General features: G+C 43.5%; 1 protein-coding gene across 2 annotated transcripts in view; it reads left to right on the forward strand.

The window, feature by feature from the left end:
• Positions 1 to 26,508, forward strand: part of glra3 (glycine receptor, alpha 3) — a 291,131-nt gene that overhangs the window by 248,506 nt on the left and 16,117 nt on the right. The window contains exons 7-9 of one of the 2 annotated variants that reach the window (XM_038805770.1): positions 3,955 to 4,169; positions 18,045 to 18,185; positions 18,596 to 18,715. In XM_038805770.1, coding sequence (XP_038661698.1) covers positions 3,955 to 4,169; positions 18,045 to 18,185; positions 18,596 to 18,715 — 476 coding nt within the window. The remainder of the gene's footprint in view (positions 1 to 3,954; positions 4,170 to 18,044; positions 18,186 to 18,595; positions 18,716 to 26,508) is intronic. The other variant, XM_038805771.1, reaches the window with a different exon arrangement.

Below are 26,508 nucleotides of genomic sequence, written 5' to 3' on the forward strand. Positions count from 1 at the left end.
TAGACGCTAACAGTGGATTTAGGTCAAAGTCCCTGTCATGATATGAAAATGAAAAATGAAAATTGTTTATCGTCACAAGTAGGCTTCAATTAAGTTACTGTGAAAATCCCCTAGTCGCCACATTCCGGCGCCTGTTCGGGGAAGCTGGTACGGGAATTGAACCGTGCTGCTGGCCTGCCTTGGTCTGCGTTGAAAGCCAGCTATTTAGCCCAGTGTGCTAAACCAGCCCCTGATATGCGCAAATGCACATAATGAGATACAGATAGGCAGTGACAGACACCCAGTACAGCCAATCAACACACAGGACAGAAAACAATCATTCACCAGGCAGAACACTAGAAGGTAGTCTCCCACTATAAAACACAGGAGGCATCAACATTCTGCCTCTTTCCACAGGTGACAACTGTAGTGACAGTCAGGGGTATATATCATTTAGCACCTTCTACACATGGCTCAGAGCTCGTCTGGTCTTGTTAGTTATAACAAGCACGCTTAGATTAGTAAAGCGTCAAACCCACAGCGAACTGTGTGCACTGCTTAACAAGTTGAATAAAGCACATTGAACTAACATCACAGTTTGGAGTCTACTTTCAAGTACAACTGGATCCAATTGCAGTCCGTGTTACCCCAGGGTGATTAACAAGACAGTCCCCATTTCGAAGATTCTGTTTTATCAGGTTAGCCTTTGAAATAACATCAGCACCAGATATCGTTCAAATAACAATGTCAAATCTTTCAGAGGGCTTACTCAGGGTTGTTTGCCGCATGAATGATGTGTTGATAAATGGGTCCACTCAATCTGAATATGGCATGAGAGTGAGAATAGTGTTGAGAAGACTACAAGAGGCAGGTTTGACACTCATTTTCTTGGTAGTAAGTGAATCTGGAAGAAAGGCTGTTCCACCAAAGGCCAAAGCCATAAACAAATTTCCGGCTCCAAGGAACATCGTGGAGTTGCAAAGGTTCATGGGAACAACCTGGCTGTACCACCCTGACACCACTGCAGTGCCAGGCTGGCAGTGCCCAGGTGCCAGAGGGAGAGCCAGTGGACCACCCTGCTCTGTCCCTGACTACCCAGGGGTCTGGAAAGCCCCCCAGGTGGCGTGACGCTGGTCCACATTTGTATGGACCAATACTAAACAGCGCCTGGCGGAGGCTTTCCTGGGGAGAGTTTCCAGACCCTGGGAGAATGTGGCAAGATATTTAAGTGAGCCCATTGGATATCTGGATTTGGGCCAGTGAGGGCGAGATCCAGATTGCGACAAAGCTCGACGATGCTGTTGAATCGCATCGAGTTTCTCTCAAAGGCAGCAATCAACAGAGTTAAGAGTTTGGATTCTTTGTCCAGTGGAAACTGTTAAAAGCCACTGTTAGCATCTAATATTGTGAAGACTGAGCTCCTTGTGAGCTGCACCAAACCCTCGTCAATGGTCGCTGGCGGGGGAATTTCTCTTTCTGTCGGCGTTCAGTTCTGTACGGTAAACAAATAATCATTAGTTTTTGGTACGGGCATAATGCCAAAGCACCAAAAAGTGGGCAGGGTAACAGGTGATACCACCCACTGCTGTAGCATGACATTGATCTCCCTCGTGACCTTTAGTAAGAGAGGGTGAGGGACCTTTCACATGTAAATCAGCACACCGCGAAGCAGTTGGTTGCAAGGTGAAGCTATTTTTAGCTTCCCCAGACCAGCGGACAATTTTGGGAATTCTCTCTTGAGCGGGTCAGGCCTATCTATACTGACCTGCTCTTGAATCTTGTAAATAAGGCGCAGGTCAGTGCCAGCTCCACGGCTCAGGATGGAGGATGCCTGCTGGTGGAAAATGCAAAGGGCTTCAGTAATTTCCCTTCCTTTATGACAGAGTGGCAGCCATCTGACTTTCTACCTTCTGTACAATTACCCTGGACCATAGAATCAGGTGGTGGATGGCTGGAGGAACCCTGCTTTCTGCCATGGAAGAGATAAAGATGAAATGGGAAGAGGAACTGGGGAAGGTGCTTGAAGAGAGACTGTGGTGTGAGGTGTTACGGAGGGTGAATGTCTTGACTTCTTGTGCATCATTTGAGAGAATGGACACTCCCTTTCCTGTTTACAATTTAAAAGTCGGCTTTTGGTCACAAACCATTATTTCAGCAGTCCAAAAATGTCCTTTTGATGCTGTGACTTCAGCTAAGTGGTTTACAAGATGCGTTTGGGAGGAATGGTGCCTTTAAAATTCTGACCTGGAGCTGAAATCTTCCTGTTGTGCTGGCGGTTTGAAAATGCCTCCTCCTATAGCAGGAGTGGCACTCTGTTAATGACTGGACAGGCATGATAGCAATCTGATCATTTCCCGCCATAACAGAAACATCTCACAGTGGCTACAATTGTCCCCAATCGCTTCCTGCAGTTCTCATTGGCAGATGTTCTGTGAACTGGCAACCGATATCGATCATTTTGAAACGATCAATATTTCCTGCAAACCTCTGGGTAGCTTTGCCGAACTTTGCCTGTTTTATACCAGTGTCGTTTTTCAAACTGAAGTATGAGTTGAAGGTTCTAAGGACCTCTGCTTATCTAGTGGTCTCCTCAATCACTGCCGTGTTAAAATATTTTCAGTTCTGCTGATGATTGTGCAATCTGACCTGATACTTTTCTGGTTTATCCACAAGCCTGGGGGCAGTGCAGGTGAAGTTACAAGGCTCATTGATCCCGTGCACAGTTTGGTCAAGGCCCACCACGTGTTCTAGGGGCTCAGAATGTGTTAAGGCTTTCTCGATAACTCTCTCCACCTATTTCAAGCTCAATTTACTGCCATGACCATTTTGCAAGTGTGGTTCAGCTTTCTTACCGTCGATTGAGATCCTTATAAAATGGTCCACAGACCACTGCCACCATATATTAATCTCACAACCGGACTGTGGTTCCTTCAGTGGAAGAGAGCTATAAACCATGCTGTTGCAAGCTGCTGAAGATTTATTGACTATTTACAGAGACAGACTTTGGCGAGACTCCATTAGAACCTTCTCCTTTCAGGTTCCAGTTGCATGTGATCTGACATCATCTGATACCACTGATGAAGCAATCTAGCTATTCACACATGGGGCATGATTCTCCCAGCCCCGCACCGGGCCGGTGAATCGGCGCAACCGTGCCACGCCACCCCGGTCGCTGCCAGCAGGAACTCTGCGTGAAGAGTCGGGGGGCGGCCTGTGGGGGGTGGGAGGGGGGCTCTATCCCCGGGAGGGGGGCCTCCGATGGGGTCTGGCCCGCGATCGGAGCCCATCGATTGGCGGGCCGGCCTCTCCCCCGGGCCTACTTTGTTGCGCGTCTGGCCCCTGAACCCCCGCGCCATGTTGCGTCGGGGCCGGAGAGTTCAGTAAAGCCACCGCGCATGCACGGATCGGCACATCGCCGCTGCGCATGCGCGGGTTGGCGCCGCCCCCAGTGTGCGCCAGGAAGTGAGACTGGAGCGGCGTGAACTGCTCCAGTGCCGTGCTGGCCTCCTGTGGGGGCCAGGATCGCTACTGCCCGTGCTCGTTTCGCGCCGTCGTGAAATGCGATGGCGTTCATGATGGCGCGGACACTCTGCCCGCGATCGGAGATTCGCGCCCATGAGCTATTAACCCTTTATACTACACAAGCAGAGACTTGGGGGAGAAATGGAGAAAGTTAGCTTAAGTCCCATAAAGGTTTAACTATAATTGTCTGTCATACAATAGAAGGGAAGGACATATTCATGCAACGTGAGAATCTGGGACACTCAAAAGTGAAAGTAAGAGAAAAACAAGCATGAACGGTCAGGAATTTGCAAGAGTGCTTGCAACAATCAGTAAATATGTTAAAATAAGTCTTAAGATTGTTTATGGCTAGCAGTCTTCAGGAATCTTTGAAACTATTCCAGTCCAACAGCACAGTAAAATATGTCTGACATGTCCTCCCCTCTTTTCTTGTACCCTTTATATCTTTTACAGGACGATTCACATGTATCGAAGTAAGATTCCATCTTGAGAGGCAAATGGGCTATTATTTAATTCAGATGTACATTCCAAGTCTTCTAATTGTGATTCTATCCTGGGTGTCATTTTGGATAAACATGGATGCTGCTCCTGCTAGAGTAGCTTTAGGTATTACAACAGTGCTTACCATGACAACGCAGAGCTCTGGATCCCGTGCTTCACTGCCTAAGGTAGGAGATTGAATTATTTGCTTGGAATTACTTAACCATGAATAAATATATTAAGTGACCCAGAGCTTGTGTGTCCATTGCCTATAATCGTCCCCTTGCTAAATTCCCTATCTCGGCTGCCCATTGTCCAGAAGCATGAAAGAAAGGCATGCTGAATACCTCAAGCGAGCTGAGATCAAAATTAAGGGCATCACATGCAATGTCAGCTGGACCATAGGTTAAACACCTCTCATCATTTTCTTTTCCTTTGAAGTAAGTGTGAAATTTAAAAAAAAGGAAACTAAGAAATCAAAAAGAGGGCATGAAAAAATGCTGGCAAGTAAAGTCAAGGGAAACCTAAAGTTGTTTTACAGGTAGATAAAGTATAGGAGGATAACAAAGGAAAGAATAGAGCCTATTCCAGACCAAAAAGGGTAACCTCTGTCCAGATGTTGTGGATGAGGTTCTCCAAGAATAATTTATTTCCGAAAGAGGGATTCACGTTTTAAGAGTGGAAGTACTAAATAGTTTGAGCTTCTTGAAAATAGATCAATTCCCAAGTCCAGATGAAAGATAAGACATAAAGCTTCGACAGAGGGTCACCTGGACTTGAAACATTAGCTCTTTTCTCTCCCGACAGATGCTGCCAGACCTGCTGAGATTTTCCAGAATTTTCTCTTTGGTTTCAGATTCTGGGGCTGTTTAGCACAGGGCTAAATCGCTGGCTTTGAAAGCAGCCCAAGCAGGCCAGCAGCACGGTTCGATTCCCGTAACAGCCTCCCCGAACAGGCGCCGGAATGTGGCGACTAGGGGCTTTTCACAGTAACTTCATTTGAAGCCTACTCGTGACAATAAGCGATTTTCATTTCATTTCATTCATTTCATTTCAGATTCCAGCATCCGCAGTAATTTGCTTTTACCCAGATGAAAGATAGCAGGTTGTTAAGATAAGCAGAGGTCCTAATTGTGAAGCCTTTAACCATCTTCCCTGGCTACAGGAGTGGTGCCTAGGGTTTGGAGGTCCACCAACTTGGTACCATTGTTTAAAAAGAACAAGATAATTGGGATAATTATAGGCCAGTTCACTCAACTTTGGTTGGGGGAAAATTATTGGAATCAATTCTACGGGACAGTATAAACCTTGATTTGGAAAGGCGTGGATTAATCAAGGAAAGTCAGCAGTGATTGTTGAGAGAAGGTTATGTCTGACTAAAACAAAAGCAAAATACTGCTGGAATCTGAAGCAAAAACAGGGAATGCTGAAAAAGCTCAGCAGGCCTGTTGGGAGAGAAAACAAAGTTTACATTTTGAGTCAGCATGACTCTTCTTCAAAACTAAAGAACAACAGATGTTACCAAACCTGCTGAGATTTTCCAGCACTCGCTGTTTTTGAGTTATGTTTGACTAACGTTTTTTTTAATAAATTTAGAGTACCCAATTTTTTTTTTCAACTAAGGGGCAATTTAGCGTGGCCAATCGATGAAATTTACACATCTTTGGGTTGTGGGGGTGCAAACTCCACACGGACAGTGACCCAGGGCTGGGATTCGAACCCGCGTCCTCAGCGCTGTAGGCAGCAAAGATAGCCACTGCGCCACGTGCCGCCCTTTTGTTTGACTAACTTGATTGAATTTTTTGATTACTGGATGGCAGTGCGGTGACAGTAGCCTACATTATTTTAACAAGGTTTTTGACAAGGTCCCACATGGTCAGCGAGTAAAAGAAGTAAACATTGTTTGGATCGAAGGAAGAATGGAACATTCGAACCAAATTTGCTTAGTGGCAGGAAGAAAGGGTCATGGTTGATGGGAATTTTGCAACTCAAAGGCTATTACCAGTGGAATGCTGCTGGGCTCAGTACTGCGTACCTTGATTTTTGATTCTAATTTAAACTCAACTTGTGGAGCTATGATAAAGTTTCCAGATAACGCAGAAGTTGGCTGTTTGGTTGACAGTGAGAAGGAAAGCTTTAGAAAGCAGGAAGGCAAAAATGGTGTGGTCAGACGGGCTGAAAAGTGCAAATTGGAATTCAATCTGGAGAAGTGTGGGTAAATACTTTTTGGAAGATACAAAAAGGCAAGGGAATACACAATAAATGGACGGTGGGGGGGGGGGGGGGGGGGGCACGGAGAAATGTTGAGAAACTTTGGAATATATGTCCGCAGATACTTGAATGCATCCATCAGGTGGACAAGAATGCTGGCATACTATCATTTAATAGCTGATGCATAGAATATAAGAGCAGGGAGGTGGTCATTGGAACTGTGTACAATACTGGGGGACTGTGGGGTCATCGCTTTATTAGTGGATTTGCCATCCAGAGGCCTGGGGTAATTACGTGGTGGTGGGAGTTCAAATCCCTCAATGCCAGAAACATAGAAAATAGGAGCAGGAGTAGGTGATTTGGACCTTCGACCCTGCTCCACCATTCAACATGATCACGGCTGATCCTCTATCTCAATGCCGTTCTCCCCATGCCTCTTGACGCCTTTGGAGTATTGAATTCTATCTATTTCCTTTTTAAATATATTCAGTGACTTGGCCCCCACAGCCTTTCGGAGTAGACAATCATGTTTGCTGCCTAGAAGAGGCATAATGATTCCCCTCCTTTTCCTATCTTCAGATTTTGGGTATTGTTCAATACACTTTGCTCTCAAAGAACCGCGGCAGCTGGGAATTCAAATTCAATTAATTAATGATGATAAAAGATGGACAGGTTTGAGTAGAGCATAAACGCCATTGTGGATGGTCTGTTTCTGTGCTATGGAACCACGAGTTACACCACAGCTTGAATACTAATGCGCAGTTCTGGTAAAAAGAACACAAGATTTTGGGGCAGGGGAAGACTAAATGGCCTCCTGAACTTGCTCTGCCTTTCAATATGGCCAACCTTGAGCTTCAACTCCCCTTTCCCGCCTGCTCCCTTGACACCCTGAGAGACCAAACAGTTGTTTATCTCAGTCTTGAACACAGTCAACAATGGTCACCACATTCCAGGAAAGATGTGCTGGCACTGGGCAGGGTGCAGACGAGATATGTGAGATGGTGCCTCGACTGGAAAATGTTATCATTGAGGAAAGTTTGGATTGGTCGGAGTTGTTTTTCTTGGAACAGAGGGAGATGAGGGATGATTTAATTGAGGTGTAAAAAAATGATGAGGGTCCTAAATAGAGTAAAGAGGTATGATCAATTTACCACAGTGGTGGAGTCAGAAAACCGATTGAAAGTAATTGGAAAGAACGCTACCATACTGCCGGTGAGTAAATGTTTCTTCATCGCTTCTCCACCCTGCTACCAATAGAACTCACTGGCTGGAATTTTGCAACCATTCCCATCGGTGGGACATTCCAGTCTCGCCGATGGCGAGCCCCCACCATGTGTTTCCCTGTGGTGGCGGTCCATACAATGGGAAACCATTGACAAGGGGGGGACCAGAGGATCCCACCAGCAGCCATGACCGGGCCACCTCCACTTCCGTGAAATACGCGGCGGGTAGGCACTGAAAACCACGTCCACTGCCTAATTGGGTGGTAAAAGCAGGAGCTCTCACCACATTTACAGAGTACTTGGATGTCTACTTGAAGAATCATGACCTGCAAAACTATGGATTCAGCGCAGGAAGGCATAATTAGGCTAAATAACTCGTCACTGACCAGCAAGACACAATAGGCTGAATGGCAGCCTTCTGTATTGGAAATATTCAATGGTCCTATGAAGTAGAGCAGGGAATCTTTATTCGGTATGTAGCTTTTCCGTATCAGATCGGAGTTTACACGGTACTGACACTGAGCCTCAATAGCAATGAGCAAACACATTTGACCTTGATGCTGACTGCCAGCGAAGCTCCATATCAGGAATGGATCGTCCAGAACTACCTGGCTTGTTCCAAAAGTCAACCAAACCCCATCACGTCCATTATCCGAATAACACAAAGTTCATCATAAGTTTACTCACTAGCATTATCATCTAAGTAGAGGGAAATCAGTTTTATCTAGTCCAAAGATGTGCAGTTTAGGTGGATTGGCCAGGGTAAATTGCCTTAGTGTTCAAAAAGTTTGGGTGTGGTTGCTGGGTTAGGGTGGAGGCATGGGCTTGGGTGGGGTGCTCTTTCCAAAGGCCGGTGCAGACTTGATGGGCCGAATAGCCTCCTTCTGCACTGTAAATTCTGAGATTCTGTGACTTATTCTCCATCTAATCACACAGTTTATAATGCTTCACCTGAACCTGACTTACTAAATCATATAGATAGTAATGCTCTGGGTACACAGGTTCAAATCCCACACTGCAGTTGGTGAAACTTGAATTCAATACATGTCTGGATTTAAAAGTCTAATGATGACCATTTTTGATTGTTGATCATGTGCTTTAGGGAAGGAAATCTGCCATCCTTACCGGACTTGGCCTCCATCCACAGCAACATGGTTGATTCTTAACCTCCCCCTCAAGGACAATTCGGGATGGGTAATAAACCCAGCCTGCGCAGCCCACATCCCATGAACAATGTTTTTAACAACCCTGCATATTCTTTTTCAGATAAAAATCCAATTCCTTCTTAAATGCCTCAATTAACGCTCACTCTCGGGCAGTGCATTCCGGATCCTAAGCACTTGATGCATGAAAAGGTTGTCCCTCATGTCATTGCTTCAATTTCTCCCTGTCTACATTGTCTAGACCCCTCCTAATTTTCAATACTGGCACCAAATCACTTTTCATCTTTTTCTTTCTCCAAGGAAGACCGTAAGGTGGCAGGACTAGGTGGAGAGAGACGTCAATAAAGCATATTGCATTCTGGGCTTTATTAATAGGAGCATAGAGTACAAAATCCAGGAGGTTATGCTGAACTTATACAAGACACTAGTTAGACCTCAGCTGGTATATTGTGTACAGTTCTGGGTGTCACACGAGGAGGGATGTGAACGCATTGGAGAGAGTGCAGAAGAGGTTTACGAGAATGGTTCCACGGATGAAAAACTTAAGCTCTGATGATTGATTGGAGAGGTTGGGACTGTTCTTGTAGAGAAGATGGCTAAGAGCGGATTTGATAGAGGTTTTCCAAAATATGATGGGGCTGGACAGAGTGCATAGGGAGAAGCTGTTCCCGCTCGTAAAAGAATTGAGGATGAAAGGCCCCAGATTTAAAATGATTTGCTCAAGAGGCAAATGTGAGAGAAAACTTTTTCATACGAGTAGTTTGGGTCTGGAATGCACTGCCTGGAAGTGTGGTTGAGGCAGGTTCAATTGAGCTATTCAAGAGCACATTAGATGATTGTTTGAATAGAAACAATTTGCAGAGGTGCGGGGAAAATGTAGGGGAATGGCACTAAGTCACCTCGGCAGGATGTGGCACAGTGGTTAGCAGTGTTGTCTCGTAACACCAGGGAAGGTTTCAATTGGGTAACTGAGTGGAGTTTGCACGTTCTCCCTGTGTCTGAGTGGGTTTTCTCTGGGTGCTTCAGTTTCCTCCTATAGTCCAAAGGTGTGCTGTCCTGGTTGGCCATGTTAAACTATCCCTTGGTGTCCAGGGATATGCAGATTAGGTGGTGCTACAGGGATAGGGCGGAGTGAGCAGAGGGGTGGGTACAGTGCTCGTTCTGGCGGTCAGTGCAGATTCAATGGGTCGAATGGTCTCTTTCTACAATGTTGGGTTTTATGATTCTATGTTTGGAGAAACAATGCAGACACGATGGGCCAAATGGCTTCTTATCTGTGCTGTATCAATTCTGCAATTGTGTGGACTTCTCCAACCTATCCAAACTCCCTAATTTCCTCATACCTGGAACCATTCTTGTGAATCTTTTTTGCACCCTCACCAATACTTTTACATCTATGTTAAAGTGTGGTGTCCAGACCTGATGCAATATTTCAGTTGGGATGCACCAGTATTTTAAACAGTTTGAACATAAGTTATTTGCCCTATTGGTAAAGCCGATGATAGTGTATGCTTTAATAACCACATTCTCAACCTTGCCTGCCACCGTCAATGTTTCAGACATTCATGCTGCCCTTTATGTTCCATTGTTTATTTTCTGTTGGCTTTCTGCATTCTTCCTACAAAATTAATCACTTCACAGCTCCCTGCATTAAATGTCATTGCTGTCTAAAATGCTAACCATGGTTATTTAGCACATTGATATTTAAGTTTCATTTTCAAATCTTACAAGGCAAAAGGAGGCCATTCAGCCATCACGTCTGTGTTGATTCTTTGAGAGTGCTGTTCAATTAACTCCGCTCGTCTGCTTGTTGTAAGGTATTGGGTAGTTGTGTAGGTCACATTAAGTTGTTTCCAGCCTCAGGTAACTCAACAGTAAGTATTTATTAACTACTAACAGCTAAAAACATAGGTACACTGAAGGTTCCAATCTGGGAGCTGTGTCCATGCTTGTTTCTACGTATGGCTCTGTCCAACGCCACACGAACCACTGCGTGCTGGTCATGAATTCTCTTACATCACTGTGTGGGCAGTGATATACTCATTCCCACATTAACCCTTTGTGTGCCAAACCCTTATACTACCCCCCCCCCCCCCCACTCCCCCAAGCCTTTATCCAATGCATTAACATATTATCTCAGTTTAGCCCATGTATTTATATTAGTATTCCATCTCCCCCTGTGAGGTCTCTGAATTTATAGTTTCAGGCAGTCTGGAAGTTTATAACCCTTCAATTTCTTGTTCTCACTATTGTTACTGCAGGTGAACTTTGTTGAATTGGAAGTTGTTCCAGCATTTGGGTGTCATTTCATTTTTTTCCTGTTCTTTGGCATTGAATCGCTTTTCGGTAATTGCTAATTTTTTGTTTTGGATGGCTGTTGGTTTATCCCGTCCTTAACGGGAAGAATTCATTCTCAGCTCGTCAACAGGGTGTTTCGTTTTCTTCCCAAGTGGGGCTTGCTGTGAGGCACGTGGGAGCTTGTGTTTCGAAGAAGGAAGCTTCATTCCCACCTGTTCCACGGTTTTATCCAGATGTTGGAATGAGTCGTTTACATTCCGGTTGTTTTTTTCCAGCTCGCGTATCTTTCCATTCAGTTGAGCAACTATTGGGGGAAGTTCAGCTGTCTTTGATTCAGATTGACTTGCGCATCTCTTATATACGTTTAACAGCTTCGCCTGGATATTCAGTTCCTTTCAGAATCTTACTTCCATAGTGACTTTTGTAAGGGCCAAGAAGAATCCACGCCGAGTTTATTAAAACAATAACTTTATTTTACAATTACTATTATACACAGCTCCAGTAGTTCTCCACTGAGTCTTCTCTAGCCAGTGCCTTACTAGCCGACTCCATTAATCCATAGCCAGACATTGTTAACGTTTCCCCGCCACCTTATCAGAGAAGCTCATATTCTGCTAGGTCCACCAAGTAGATAATCATCCCCATCCCATAAGACGGGGTCACTGTCGATGCGGAGTCTGCACGTTCTTCCCGTGTCTGTGTGGGTTTTCTCTGGGTGCTCCGGTTTCCTCCCACAGTCCAAAGATGTGCAGGTTAGGTGGATTGGCCATGCTAAAGTGCCCTTAGGTTAGATGGGGTTGCTGGGTTACAGGGATAGGGTGAAGATGTGGGCTTAAGTAAGGTGCTCTTTCCAAGAGCCAGTGCAGACTTGATGGGCCGAATGACCTCCTTGTGCACTGTAAATTCTATGATTCTATGATCCGTGTGGGTTATTACAGGCATTGACTGCTCCTTAGGCTTTTTCAGTTCATTTTTTAGATCTTCAATCTGTTTCTTAAAATTGTGCTTATCTGCTTTTATGGTCTGCGTTTGCTCTCCCTTGCTGCACATAATAATAATAATCACTTATTGTCACAAGTAGGCTGAAATTAAGTTACTGTGAAAAGCCCCTTGTCACCGCATTCTGGCGCCTGTTCGGGGAGGCCAGTACAGGAATTGAACCCGCGCTGCTGGCCGTGTTCTGCATTACAAGCCAGCTGTTTAGCCCACTGGGCTAAATCATCACATCATTCATGTTCTTCAGATTGGATCATAGTTCAAGTACTTCATCAGTTTTGATCGGTCATTCGGCATTCAAGTTCCGATTCATTGGCAATTCTTTATCAAACTTCGACCTTTCTCTTTCTTTCAAAGCATCCTTATGCCTTTGTAACACCTCAGAAATTTGTTTGCTCCGATATAAACAGCTCGGTTTATGGATGACCTTAGTTTATCCTGTATCACCGAACGCACATAGTCAGCTTGAAGTGTTTCAAATCTTCCAGTTCGGCTTTGATGTGAACGTTTTCTGATCTTGCATCTGTCTTTACCTTCTCTTTCTGCTGGAGAGCTTTGTCCTTGTCATTCGCTTTGCTATTGTGCCTCTTGTGAAGTCTTATTTTATTCCAGTTCTGCAATTGCGTTTCAATTGGTTCATTATCTGCTCAGAGTGTGGAATGGTCCACAACTTTCCCTCGACCATGCTCGCTCATCACTGCCACATGTTGTTCAGTTCAGGAAATGTGACTGTGTTTTAGAAAGATTTATCTTAAAGACTTTTGGAAGCTTCTCTGCCTGTCTGGGTTTGCTTTTGGGGTTTGCTTGGGTAGTGTCATTTTCATATTCATGTCTTTACTGGTGTTTTCTATCCCTCTTTTTATGCTCTGTGCGCTCTACAACTTGAAGGTTAATGTATTTGGCAAAGCCTTTTAATATTTCATTGAAGCTAGCTGAGGCTTCATCAATACATTGCATTAGGATTACTTCATCAGCAAGTTCATCAAATGTGTAAAAACATCTTTTAGTTGGACTTCTGATTTCCTACATACATTCTGGTCATTAATGAAAAGTCTTCTATGGGACGCTCAATTTTGTGTCAGGTTTGGCCTTTGCATGAGTCCAGACTGATCTAGCAGAGAGAATTTCTGATTCATGGTTAATATTTCTAAGTTGCAGATTCAACTTTAAGACATTGTCAAAAATCCAAGATAGTGTCCCCTTTGGCTTCTGTACAATGGGTTTTCCTGTGCTGCCAATTTTGGCGGACTCTCGCATTAATTGCGTTCATGATCTCAGTGATAAAACTTTTTGCCAATGGCTGCTTGGGTTGATTGGTCAAAGTCTTCCATGCTGTAGCATTATTTTCCAGCATCATAGAACTGTTGAATCCCAGCTTTTGCTGGGGTTTTCTAAGCTGCCTACTCAGTTGCAATTAATTTTTAATTCTCATTTTTTCTTTGTTCAGAGGGAGCTTGGTGCTCCATGTCCAGGTGTTGACTTGGGAATCTGGCTTCTCAGATTGCGATTTAAACAGCCATTTCCGACCATTTCTGTATTTAACTTTTCTCAGGACTTCTGTTGTCCAGGAATTTTACATTTTTAGTTAACCCGTACTAGGTTTACTGACTCTGCATACTCTTGATAGTGATACTGCGCTTCACCAGAATGCAATATAGCCTTTTGCTGCAGTGAGAAATTTAATTTCTACCTTCAGCTTCCAAGCCTTTCTTTGGAGCTTTCGTCTGCAATTTCATTCTCTGCTTTCATTTCTTGAGCTCCTCTTCAAGTAAGAATGGTTCTTTGAGTTTTCCAAAATTTAAATTTTCCCCTGCAGTCTCTGGGTTGTTCCATTCACTGACAACATGTTGTAAAGAGCTGAGAATACATTGGTAGGTCTTATTGTGGTATTTGTAGTCTGAGGTAGCTCAACAGTAAGTCTTCACTAATGACTAGAAATTATAGTCATAGGTATAGTAAAGGGTCCAAGCTGGGAGATCTTTCCATGCTTGGTTGTCCACTTAGCTCTGCCCAACACTACTACTGGCCTTTATGTGTGAGCCATGTGTTCTCTTACAATGTGATGGTACTGCACCCAGTCCTACATTAACCCGTTTATGTGCCAGACCCTTATAGAACATAGAACAGTACAGCACAGAACAGGCCCTTCGGTCCTCAATGTTTTGCCTAATCACTCTCTGAGTAAAGAACCTACCTCAGACATCCCTCCTATATCTCCCACCCTGAATCTTACAGTTATGCCCCCTTGTAACAGCTACATCCACCCGAGGAAATAGTCTCTGAACATCCACCCTATCTATCACCCTCCTCATCTTATAAACCTCTATTAAGTCACCTCTCATCCTCCTCTGCTCCAAAGAGAAAAGCCCTAGCTCCCTCAACCTTTCCTCATAAGACCTATCCTGCAAACTAGGCAGCATCCTAGTAAATCTCCTTTGCACCCTTTTCAATGCTTCCACATCCTTCCTATAATGAGGTGATATACTACACTGGTCTTTTCCAATAACCTTGCAAAATGTTATTTCTCTAGTATATACAAACAATTTATTTTTGAGGTGGGCATGAGGCAATAGGTGAAGAGGATGTTGTTGTGAGGATATTGTAACGAGGTAACGATTGGATAAGGAGGGATAGGTGAGCCTAGTCAAAAAGAAAAAGGAAGAAGTTGTAAGGCTAGAAGGCTGAGAACAGGCAAAACCCTCACAGAATATAAAGAATGTAGGAAGGGACTAAAAAGGGTCATAAAGTCCTTGGCAAACAGGATTAAGAAAAATCCCACGGCAATTTTATACTTGTATATAAAGAGCAAGAGAGTAGCCAGGGAAAGGGTTGGTCTACTCAAAGACGGAGTAGGGAATCTATGCGTGGAGCCAGAGGAAATGGGCGAGGTACTAAATGAGTACTTTGCATCAATATTCAAAGTACTAAATAAGTACTTTGCATCAGTATTCACCAAAGGGAAGGACTTGGTGGATGATGAGTCTGGGGAAGAGTGTGTAGATAGTTTGGGTCATATAGATATCATAAAGGAGGAGTTGTTGGGCATCTTTAAAACATTAAGGTGGATAAAGTAGGTAAGCCCCCTAGCCTGATGGGATCTACTCCATAATATTGAGGGAGCCAAGGACATTTCTGGGGTCAAGACAGATCTCGGGTCCAGGTCCACAGATCACTGAAAGTAATAACGCAGGTGGATAAGGCAGTCAAGAAGACATACGGCATGCTTGCTTTCATAGGTCAAGGCATTGAGTATAAAAATTGGCAAGTCATGTTGCAGCTGTACAGTACCTTGGTTATGCCACATTTGGAATGTCGCTAGCAATTCTGGTCGCCACACTACCAGAAGGATGTGGATGCTCTGGAGCGGTACATAAGAGGTTTACCAGGATGTTGCCTGGTCTGGAGTGTATTAGCTATGAGGAGAGATTTAATAAACTCAAATTGTTTTCACTGCAGCGAAGGAGGTTGAGGGACGACGTGAAAGAGGTTTACAAAGTTATGAGTGGCATGGACAGAGTGGATAGTCAGGCGCTTTTTTCCAGGGTGGAAAAGTCAAATACTGGGGGACAAAGGTTTAAAGTGCAATGGAGAAAGTTTAGAGGATACGTGCGAGGCAAGTTGTTTTACGCAGAGGGTGGTGAATGCCTGGAATTTGCTGCCGGGGGAGGTGTTGCAAGCAGGTAAGATAACAACGTTAAGAGGCATATTGACAAATACATAAGTAGGATGGGAATAGAGCGATATGGTCCCCGGAAGTACAGAAGGTTTTAGTTTAGATGGGCATCATGATCAGCAGAGGCTCAGAGGGCTGAAGGGCCTGTCCCTGTGCTGTACTGCTCTTTGTTCTTTGTAATTGGCCTCTCTGTCCATGTGGACCCTGAAGTCAAATCTACTGCTCCATATTGGTATCAAAATCTTTACATTAATGCAAGGATATACCTTGTCCATTATTTTAAGAGCAATATTAACTTGTTTGAAATACGCAGATGAATTTCACTGTTAAAATAGAGACAAAACTATTCTATGTATTTGGCACAATAAGTCTCTGGACCTCCAAAATTTGTGAAAATTTCACAAATTTCGGAGGCCCAGAGACTTTTTGTGCCAAATACATAGATTGTTAAAGTGTTATGACTTGTACAGAAAATAATCAAAAAGGCAAAACTTGGCTTTTATATCACAAGGGCTAGAATACAAGAGGGTAGGATGGTATGCAGTACAGTGGTTAGTACTGGGACTCCAGCGCTGATTACCCAGGTTTGAATCCCAGCCCTGGATCAATGTCCGTGTGGGGTTTGCACATTCTTCCCATGTCTGCGTGGGTTTCACCCCCACAACCCAAAGATGTGCAGGTTAGGTGGATTGGCCATGTTAAATTGCCCCTTCATTGGAAAAAAAAATAATTGGGTACTCTAAATTTATGTTTTTTAAAAAGAATACAAGAGGGCAGAAGTTATGTTCCAGCTGTACGTTGCATTAGTTAGACCACAACTGGGTGTGCAGTGCTCAAATCTGCGTGCCACAGGAACCTTAGGAAAGGCATACTAACTATGAAGGTAGTGCAGAGTAGTTTTACTAGAATGATATCTGGACTCTGAAGTGCTAAATTACAAGGAGAGATGACACAAACTGTGTGAAACTCAGAACACAGCAAATGCTTGAAATAAAAAAAGAAAATGCTGGAAATACTCAGCAGGACTGGCAGCATCTGTGAAAGGAGAAACAGAGTTAGCATTTCAGGGCGATAATCTTTCATCAGATTATGGATCCTATCCACCCCTTCCCAGCCACTCACTGGACATTGCTGAAGCACGAAACAGCACTCGATGCATGCGTTGACACAAAGCTTGCAGAAGAAATCCGGCAGAAAATGCATCCTAGGAAGGCCTAATTCAGGACGTGTGACAAAAGAGCAAATTATGGGATGGTCCTGGACAACCCAGGATGGCTGGCCAACCTGTCATGACCGTAGCATCCCACAAATCTCATTAAAGCCAATAAAGTACCTTTGAAATGTAATCAGATTGTAATATAGGACTTTAAAATACTATAGGTTGGTTCAATCAAGGATTTCAAGAAGGGGAACAGAAAGGTAGAGAGAGAAAAACTAATAGTACTGATTGAGGCATTTCAGGACAAAGTGGAAAATCAGAGCTATAACTTTCGGCAGTGAAGATAAGAAACATTTTTACATGTAAAGAGTGGGAGATGTTTTGAACTCTCTTCCACAAACAGCAATTGAAGCTCGATTGATTGTTTATTTATATCTCGGTTAGATAAATTTTTCTTTGCCAAAGGTATTCAGGGGATGAGGGCACGATCTCCTTGAATGTTGCAACAGACTAGTGGGGTTAAATTGCCGACTACAGTTTCTGTGGAACCATGAATTGTTTTTTACACCATCATTGCAAGAGAATTATGTTTAAAAGACACATGGAGATTAGCAAAAGAACAAGGGTTTCCCTCTTGGCTTAGGTTCAAAAGCGGCTGCTTTGCAGTTGATCCTGATCTGTAAATAAGTTGCAACTCCTGAAGCAAATGGCTTTGAGAGTAATTCTCCTTTCCAAAACGAAGATCAAACGCATTTCAACTGAATGGAGCATTAACATTTATAAGCTTAGACTGTAACGGCTCCTGACAAAGCAACATGTGAACCGTTCCTTATTGTATCAGCCCAATATCAATTTTAATAAAATATTGATTGAAAATTATACACTTTGCATTCCTGAAGTTTTGACACATGTATTCTTTCTTATGATATCTTTAAAGACATTAGAATATGTAAGAGTTGTGAAATACCAGGCAGCATGTTAAAAGCTCACTGGGGAGGGTGCACGTTACTGTCAGTGCCATGATGCGCTCTCCCCAGCCCACACTCCCCTGCCCCAAGATTCACCAACTTATGGTGAGTACTTGTGCGCTTAAAAATGTCCCTGTTAGGCGCCTGCCAGCTAACACAGTGTGTACTGCGGTATGCATGCTGGGATCATGACGTGAGTGAGGGTTTTGGGCCTTCCCTTTCCTAAACCACAACCAACAGCCGCATGGAGTTTAGTACAGCTTTTGTCGCAAGTAAAGTCTAGTCCTGTGTAATTGAACGATAGCCCAGAATTCCATTGCTTGCTTGTTCAACCTCTGGCAATAGGCTGACATTTCATTCTGTTCACTACAGGTCTCCTATGTTAAGGCCATAGATATCTGGATGGCAGTCTGTCTGCTATTTGTGTTCTCTGCCCTCCTGGAATATGCAGCCGTGAATTTTGTGTCGAGACAACACAAAGAGCTACTCCGACTACGGAGAAGGAAACGGAAGGTCAGAAACCATCTTGTTAATTTGAAGCTGGACAAGATTGCACACAGCAGCTCCTCACTGTAACACTTCCTGACATATCACCGCCGTGACTGTTAATTACTCTTTGCACTGGCCAAGTATCCAATCAGAACACATTCACAAACATAAGGCCCTCATTGCAACACATACAGAAAGAACTCAAAAGTTAGTGGCATGTCGGAAACATTGGTACAAAGTCTCATATTTAAGACCCGTACTTAATGAACCAAAGTATGACTTCTATCGCAAGTAACGTTTTCTCTCGCATAATTTATAGAGCTGGAAATATTTGAAAATGTAGAGGTCATTGAAGCCCTTGTGGTTGTTAATGTATTTGATCTTAATAGATTACTTTTTTGTTTCTCTTGCTTGCTCAACCGTTTTGATGAAAGAATGTTGAGGGGGTGCTTGATGGAAATGAAAACATAGAAACGATGCGGCGTAGCAATGGCTTGAGAAGCAGCGAACCCATATACGGGACTTTGGCTCAAATCTACAGTTCAAATTTCGGGGTAAAATGACAAGCAGATGTCCCATTTGTCATGTGCTAAGCAGTAATAAATAGCGGAGTTGTCCGTTTGTTTAACCTCTTGGCTGTATTAAGTAGGAACTGTCACCCCCTTGTAGTCTGTTTACTGTTCATATGTGGTAAAACGTGATCTCATCTTAAGGTACCTATCTTGTTGAAATATTTATTTAGATCACATTTAGTCTCCCATCCAAACAAATAAAACAGTTTTCAACTGTCAGACAAAAATAAATTATATTTCGTATCATCTGGCAAAGGAAATGTATTCCTTTGCGAAGTGGTGAGCTGCAAAACAAGAACAGGAATTGGTGGAAATGCGGATGGCAACGGCAAATATTTCTGACATGATCCTTTATCAGAGTTAAGTTATTCCTCGAACGTCCAGGCTAGACCAACTTCTTCAGACATTAAGGATTGAAGCTGCCTTATTTTATGGAACCAAACATTTTGTTTGGGTTTGGGAGTAACTCTGGGAATATATTCAGCTTTGAAAAGAAAAGAAATACCATGAACATTAGAAACAATAGTCGAGCAAGAGAGGAAAAATGTTAATCAACAATGTTTGAAATTAATGGAACTCCACATAAAGAAAGTCTCCACTCATCGCTAGAGTGTGAGGCCTGAACTTCTGCACAGGCGGAGAGGGTATCCCAGCGTGGCCAAAATGGCACTGGAGGCCTAAATCTGGAAGTCCCGTCCCCTGAGCCAGGCCCCCACCATTACCGCAAGGGTGGGGGACTGGGGGCGGGTCATATTTTGGACTTGCACATTCCATGGAAGAAGCAACACATTTAACACTGCAGCTGCCTTCAGCCTGATCTGATGTTTGAAAGGAGGGAGTGGGAAATATGAACCCGTTCGGAGAAGGCATAAACTTAACAGAGCTCCTTGGCGAGGTAGGATTCTCCTTTGTATATGGTTCTAGGACACCTTTTGGTAAGGTCAGTTACCTTTTCGTAGATGTAGAGTGCTCTTTGGGAGAGGTCATGTACCCTTTGGGATTGTTCAAAGTAGGCATGAGTATGCATACAAGTGGATAAACACATTAAAATTGTCAAGTAATTGGAACTGTCAAGAAAACTGCCATGCAAACTGTCAAGGAAACTGTCCCTCGAGCTGTCAAGCTCTCAAGAAATTTAAATTTTTCTGTCCTTTAAACATTTGACAAAACTATCTGCAACATTAAAAAAATATGTGCTTTCTATTTTGCTATTACATCACTATTAAGACTGTCATTATAGGATTAGCGCCGCATGCATTATTTCGCAAGCTGTCGTTATCACAGTGGGGTGGGTGCCTGTCAGTTTGCTGTTTGACTGACAGCTACAGATGCCTATTAAGGGTGCTCATAAAACAGAGTCCCTGTTTGGGCACATATTGCAGGGTCTTTACTGGCGTTAGATCTCGAGAGCCTTCCCAAACGTTGCAAACTTCGCAAGGCTTTGTCACGTCATCGACTGAGGGGTGACAAGGTTGTCTTTGAAGTGGGCGTATGAATACAAATGTTTTTTCTTTATTAGAGACTAAAGGAATTTAAATGGGCTGGAAGAGGCCATGGGGTGGGGGTGTAGGTGGTGCATCGGTTGCTGTGGGTTTACATGAATTGGGCTTGGGGAGTGTGTGGGAGGATGAGTGAGTATGAGGCATGAAGGCTGAAGGAATGTGTTTTATTTTATTCTTTTTTTACAGCTGTAAAGTATCAGAGCTTTAAGGGGGGGTGGGGCTTTCCCACGAGTAGGTAGCCCCTTTAGCTGCCTCCAAACTCTTCCCAGGGGCAGCAGGCCCAAGTCCAGTTGAGAGGCTGGTTTAGCACAGTAGGCTAAACAGCTGGCTTGCAATGCAGACTAAGGCCAGCAGCACGGGTTCAATTCCTGTACCAGCCTCCCCGAACAGGCGCTGGAATGTGGCGACTAGGGGCTTTTCACAGTAACTTCATTGAAGCCTACTTGTGACAATAAGCGATTATTATATTATTATACCCACACAACCACCTTCCCTCAACCCCACCCCAGGAACGAAAATCCAAACAGCTGAGTCACTTTTTCCAGGTTGAGTTTGTGGAGCAATTGTCCCAACTCTGCGCTCTCAACATCGGACGGGAAATTCAGGCCTTAGTCTCTAACAGGAGTCCAGGCCACATGTTGGAGCTGTAGTTAAGTAATTTATAGAAAGGTTAGCACACTGCACAAATACATTATCCGGGTAGTTTACAAGCATGGGAGCTAATCAAGTCATTGAAGGCAGGCCAGCAGCACGGTTCGATTCCCGTACCAGCCTCCCCAGACAGGTGCCGGAATGTGGCGACTAGGGGCTTTTCACAGTAACTTCATTGAAGCCTACTCGTGACAATAAGCGATTTTCATTTAATTTCCTCTGAGCTTCCTATGGTCCTGCCATTCATTGAGTACTCCCTTGTCTTGTTACTCCTTCCAAAGTGGACCACCTCCTGCTTTTCAGGGTGAAATTCCATCTGCCACTGACCTGCCCACCTGACCAACTCATCTAAATCTTCCTGCAAATTAAGACATCCCTTCTCACTGTCAACCACCCTGCCTATCTTTGTTTCATCCTCAAACTTACTTATCATCTTCCTACATTCTCATCCATATTGTTTAGATATATATCATGAACAATAACGGGCCGAGCACTGATCCCTGTGGTCAGCCACAGCACAAGAGCTTCCAGTCAGACAAACAACCTTCTACCACCACCCTCTGTCTCTTTCCATTAAGCCAGTTTTAGATCCAACTTGCTAAGTTACTCTGAAGGGCTTTGCTGAAATCCATATAAACTACATCAACTGCACTACCCTCATCTATACATCCTCTCACCTCCTTGAATAATTCAATCAAAGTTGTTAGGCATGACCTCCCTCTGACAAAGCCATGTTGACTATCCCTGATCAAACCTTACCTCTCCAAGTGTAAATTATTTCTCACCTTCAGAATGTTTTGCAAGAGTTTCCCTACGACTGCTGTGAGACTCACTCTCTGCAATTCCCTGGTTTATATGAGCTACCCTTCTTGAAAAATGGAACCGTATTAGCTGTCCTCCAATCATTTGGCTCCTCTCCTGTGGCCAGAGAGGAGCTAAAAATTTGGATCAGAGCCCCTGTAATTTCCTCCCTGCCCTCCCACAGCAGCCTGAGATACAACTTATCTCGAACTGAGGATTTTTCTACTTTCAAGCCCACCAAAATCTCAAGTATCTCCTCACTCTCGATTTAAAACTGTTCAAGAGCTCACAGTCCCACTCCCTGAATTCTGTACCTAAATCCTCCTCCTCTTGACTAGAGACAGATATGAACTACTCGCTTAACACCACCTTCCCGATGTCCTGCGGCTCCACACACAGATTATCACCTTGGTCACTAATGGGCCCTATCCTTTCCCTGACTATTCCTTTCCCATTAATACACTTAGAGAATATCTTGGGATTCTCTCAATTCCTACCCACCAGTGGTTTACATGCCCCCTCTTTGCTCACCTAATTGCTTTCTTAAGTTCCCCCGTGCACTTCCTATATTTCAGTAAGGCCTCCGCGGGTTTGTTCCCTTTGTACCTGTCAAAAGGCTCACTTTTCTTTCTTATCCAGCCCTGAATATTCCTGGACATCAAAGGTTCTCTGGGATTGTAGCTCCTATACTTCACCCCAAAGGGAACATGTTGGGCCTGTCCTCTCCTATTTCCTCCTTGAACGCCCCCCTCCACTGTCCTGCTGTAGATTTTTCCACAAGAAGCTCCTCCCAGTCTACTTTGACCAGATCCTGCCTTATTTTAACAAAATCTGCCTTTTCCCCCAATCCATAACCGCTTTTTGCAGGCCATCTTCAGGTAACCTTCACGAACAAAATTCCACAAAATTATTGGTTTTAATTCATTAGTGGGATGCAGGCCTTTCGGACAAGGCCAGTATATTTACTATCTGTGTTTGCCCTTGAGATATTGGTGGTCATCCCCCCTTTTCACAACCCATCTAGTGTGGGTACACCCACAGTGCTGTTAGGAAGGGTGATCCAGAATTTTGACCCAGCGACAGTGAAAGAACGGTGATATATTTCCAGCTCAGGATGGTGACTGGCTTGAAGGGATCTTGGATGTTGCTTCCGAGCATCTGCTGTCCTTGATCTCCTGACATAAAATATAAAAAGAAATTATCATGCTTCACTCCACTCACATTGATTTATCATAGATATGGAAAATACAGAAAAATAAATATAGCGTAGACAGCACGAAGAAAAATTAACGATAGGAATCCCGATATAGACTGCTGGATGGATAGATAGCCAGGTAGGCAGACAGAAAGACTGGCAGAGATAGATAAAAATATGTCTCCACGTAGACAGATTCTGATAGGTAGTTACAGATAAAGTTAGATAAAGAAGAGTTTGATATATATTACAGTGTGCAATCTCTACAGTTGATTGTCAAACCTTTGCATCATATAAATTGACATTTGAGATAATCTCAGTTAAAACCATCTAGAGGTTCAGTTGGATGGATTTTACAAGTTGAAAATGATTCGCTTAAGAAAGCACTTTAAGGGAATAGGTTACACAATGTCAGAAAGGTTTGGAGGCAACGGAAGTGGATATAGTTGTTTTGAGCCTGAATGCTGCGATTTACAAATGCTAATAATTGAATACTAGCAGAACTGAATGCTCGTGCGGTCACATTTGCTGCAGTAATTAGTTCTAGAATGTTCTGCAATTTATAAAATTTTCAAAGGAAAACAAAATCAACCCATCATGGGAATCTTACCTTTGCAAACTGCTCCGACAGATGCAGCCTTAAGTAGCTACCACATATGCTGTGAACAGATGTTTTTTCACAATATATCCAACTGATTATATATTTGACAAAAAAGTTCTATTTGTATTAGCCTTGTGCAAGCATCATTTTTCTGCCAGTGTGGTTGTCTGGAACATGTTTGTTTACAATACTGTTCACTTGTACTCGGGAGACTAATTTAAAGTAACTATTGCTTCGAACAGTCCCCTTTTTAATAGGTTATTAAAATGAAGAACCTCTGTGCCAAGACTGACGTGTTGTGAAAATGCATTCAAGAAAATATTTTCTCCACACGCGTCTCATTCTTTTGGGGTTTAAGCCTCATTTCCTTTCGTTAACTGGGGCTGGTTTAGCATGTGGCTAAATCGCTGGCTTTGAAAGCAGACCAAGGCAGGCCAGCAGCACGGTTCAATTCCCGTACCAGCCTCCCCGAACAGGCGCCGGAATGTGGCGACTAGGGGCTTTTCACAGTACCTTAATTTGAAGCCTACTTGTGACAATAAGCGATTTTCATTTCATTTTGTTTTCGCTGACGTTTCACTCACTGTTTCTTTGAGCAACCTAACACTTTTCTTTCGTCCTCCCTTTGTAAGTTATTGGTCTGGTGCATGGGAAAAGCACACAGATGGGCCAATATGACATTTGATGGCTGCACCAGGTTCAGTTCAAGGTCTGACAATCCATATTCCATCCACGCTCACTGGGTGATTCTGATCCGATGGGGCATCTCCATTCACGCAAGTCAAAACCCACTTCTTCAGTGCTTGCTCCCAGGCAGCTGTTGCAGACAGACATTGAGTTGTCAAGTAATTATGGGCCTTACATCACCTGCTGCTTGAGCATTTCTAGGATTGAAACCAAAAGGGCTGGGCAGATGAGAAGGAAATAAACCTAGACTCAAGGTCATTGAACGCCTTGAATTTTCCTTTTGATATTTTTCCTCTTTTTTTGTCCCATATCTTTCTAGTTCCACCTCTTTCTTTTAAGACTTCCTTATCCCACCTGAATTTCTCAGTTCTGCTTCGTGCCTCAGCCTAGAGCTATAGGAAATTTGCATATTTGCTATCCATGTTGCTTTGCAGTTACTGATGTGTATTTATCCTTCGTTGTCCTTCATTGGAACAAGGTCGCTTTAAGAGTTCAATTACTGATGTACTGATGATGTCATCAGCAGTTTAGGCAGGCGAAAAGTCAGTCTATCCTAACGGCCTGTATAGTAAACACATTTCCAATAAAGCTCTTGCTTGTTTGTACCTTTGTGGTCTTCAAGCCTAACCTATAAAAATGCCACAAAGAAGATAGGTGATGTGGAGTTCAGAACCACGCTGGCAGACTCCCACAGAAGAGGACAAAAATGGAAAAATTGTCGATCCATGCGCAGACATCCAAAAAAGATGAAGAAGCTAAAAGACTTTGCTGCACCAAAGCTGGAAATGGAGGGGTGTCGATTGATAGTGGCAACCATCAAAGGAACTAAAATTTACGCAAAGGTTTAATTGGAGGCAGCCTCGAAACAAGCTCATCATATGCTCTATCTGGAAAGTTCTAGAGCAGTGCTCCCTCTACTGTGAGTAGCAAGTAAAGTAATAATAATCTTTATTATTGTCACAAGTAAGCTTACAATGGCACTGCTATGAAGATACTGTAAAAATCCCAGTGTTCACATGGGACCGTATGATGAAAACACGGAGCACTAGAGCTCATACATTGATGTATTCAAATACTTCATTCAGGTAACCAAAATTGTGGCGGACATACTTTTCCTGACTTTTCTGAGCATCTTTCACCTTCCTGCGAAGCCTGGTGCAATCAGAAAAAACAGGCTGGAAAACATATGGCGAAATCGTGGCGATATTGCTGGACTACCTCTCACCAAAATCTTTGACCATTGCCGAGAGGTTCAGGTTCCATAAATGTGACCAGCAAGAAGTTGAATCAGTCACAAAGTTCATAGCTACTTTAAAGAAATTATCTGAATACAGTGAACCTGGCGATGTCTTGAACGACACTATTTGAGACAGACTTGTACGCGGGCTAAGAAATGAAGGTATCCAGAAAAGGATGTAAACAGAAAGCAACTTGGACCTAAATAAGGCTTCAGAAGTCATGATCTCTATAGCATTAGCAACTAAGGAATGCCTACTGAGACTCGAACACCAACACCCGTTCAAAATTGCCATTGATGTGCACAACTGGGCACACAGCAACTGTGTTTCTGGAGTAAAGATTCAAAGAGCAAGAATTGTGGTAAAAAGAGGCACACCGAAAGTGCGTGTTGGAGAAAGAAAAATGTTTCAAAAGAGAATTATAAAAAGTAAGAACCAAATACATCAAATGAAAAATTTAAAACAGGAAACATATCCATCTGATATGAAAAGGACGCGAGAAAGGACCAGGGTTAGAGTCAAATGACGAACGTGCTGGCCAACACAGAAGCAACAAAATGTTAGTGGGTTACTCCTTTACTGGATAGCCAACCAGTGAAAATGTAGCTGGAAACTGGCACAGCCATTCAATTCATATCAGAAACTGTTCACCAAGAGAAACTATGACACATGTCCTTATGGTCCACAAAGATAACACTTGAAAAATATTCTGGAGAAGTTGTACCATTAAGGGGTTGTATCGATGTAAATGTGCAGCTAAATGGACAGCTCACAGACTTGTCCCTGCACATTGTTAAAGGTAACTGTCCTGCCCTGATGGGGAGAACCTGGCTGGAGATAATAGAGTTAAACTGGGCCGAGGTGAATCTCATGTCAGAGTCCGAAGCAGCCGAACCCAAAGCCTAAAGGAACAGAAAGTGGCACCTGCTGAAAAGCTCTAAAAGCAGCTGTGGCCAAGGCTCAGGCTAGCAGTGCTGAGATCAAGATGACAAAGGCTCAGCATGTTTGAACAAATGTGGTTTAGGATCGAGAAACAACGGGTGAAGAGTTAATTGAAGATGCACATGAGTGCTTTGACAAAAATGAAGGTCAAAAGTACA

Source organism: Scyliorhinus canicula, chromosome 8, assembly GCF_902713615.1.
Source record: "Scyliorhinus canicula chromosome 8, sScyCan1.1, whole genome shotgun sequence".
Lineage (NCBI taxonomy): Eukaryota > Metazoa > Chordata > Chondrichthyes > Carcharhiniformes > Scyliorhinidae > Scyliorhinus > Scyliorhinus canicula.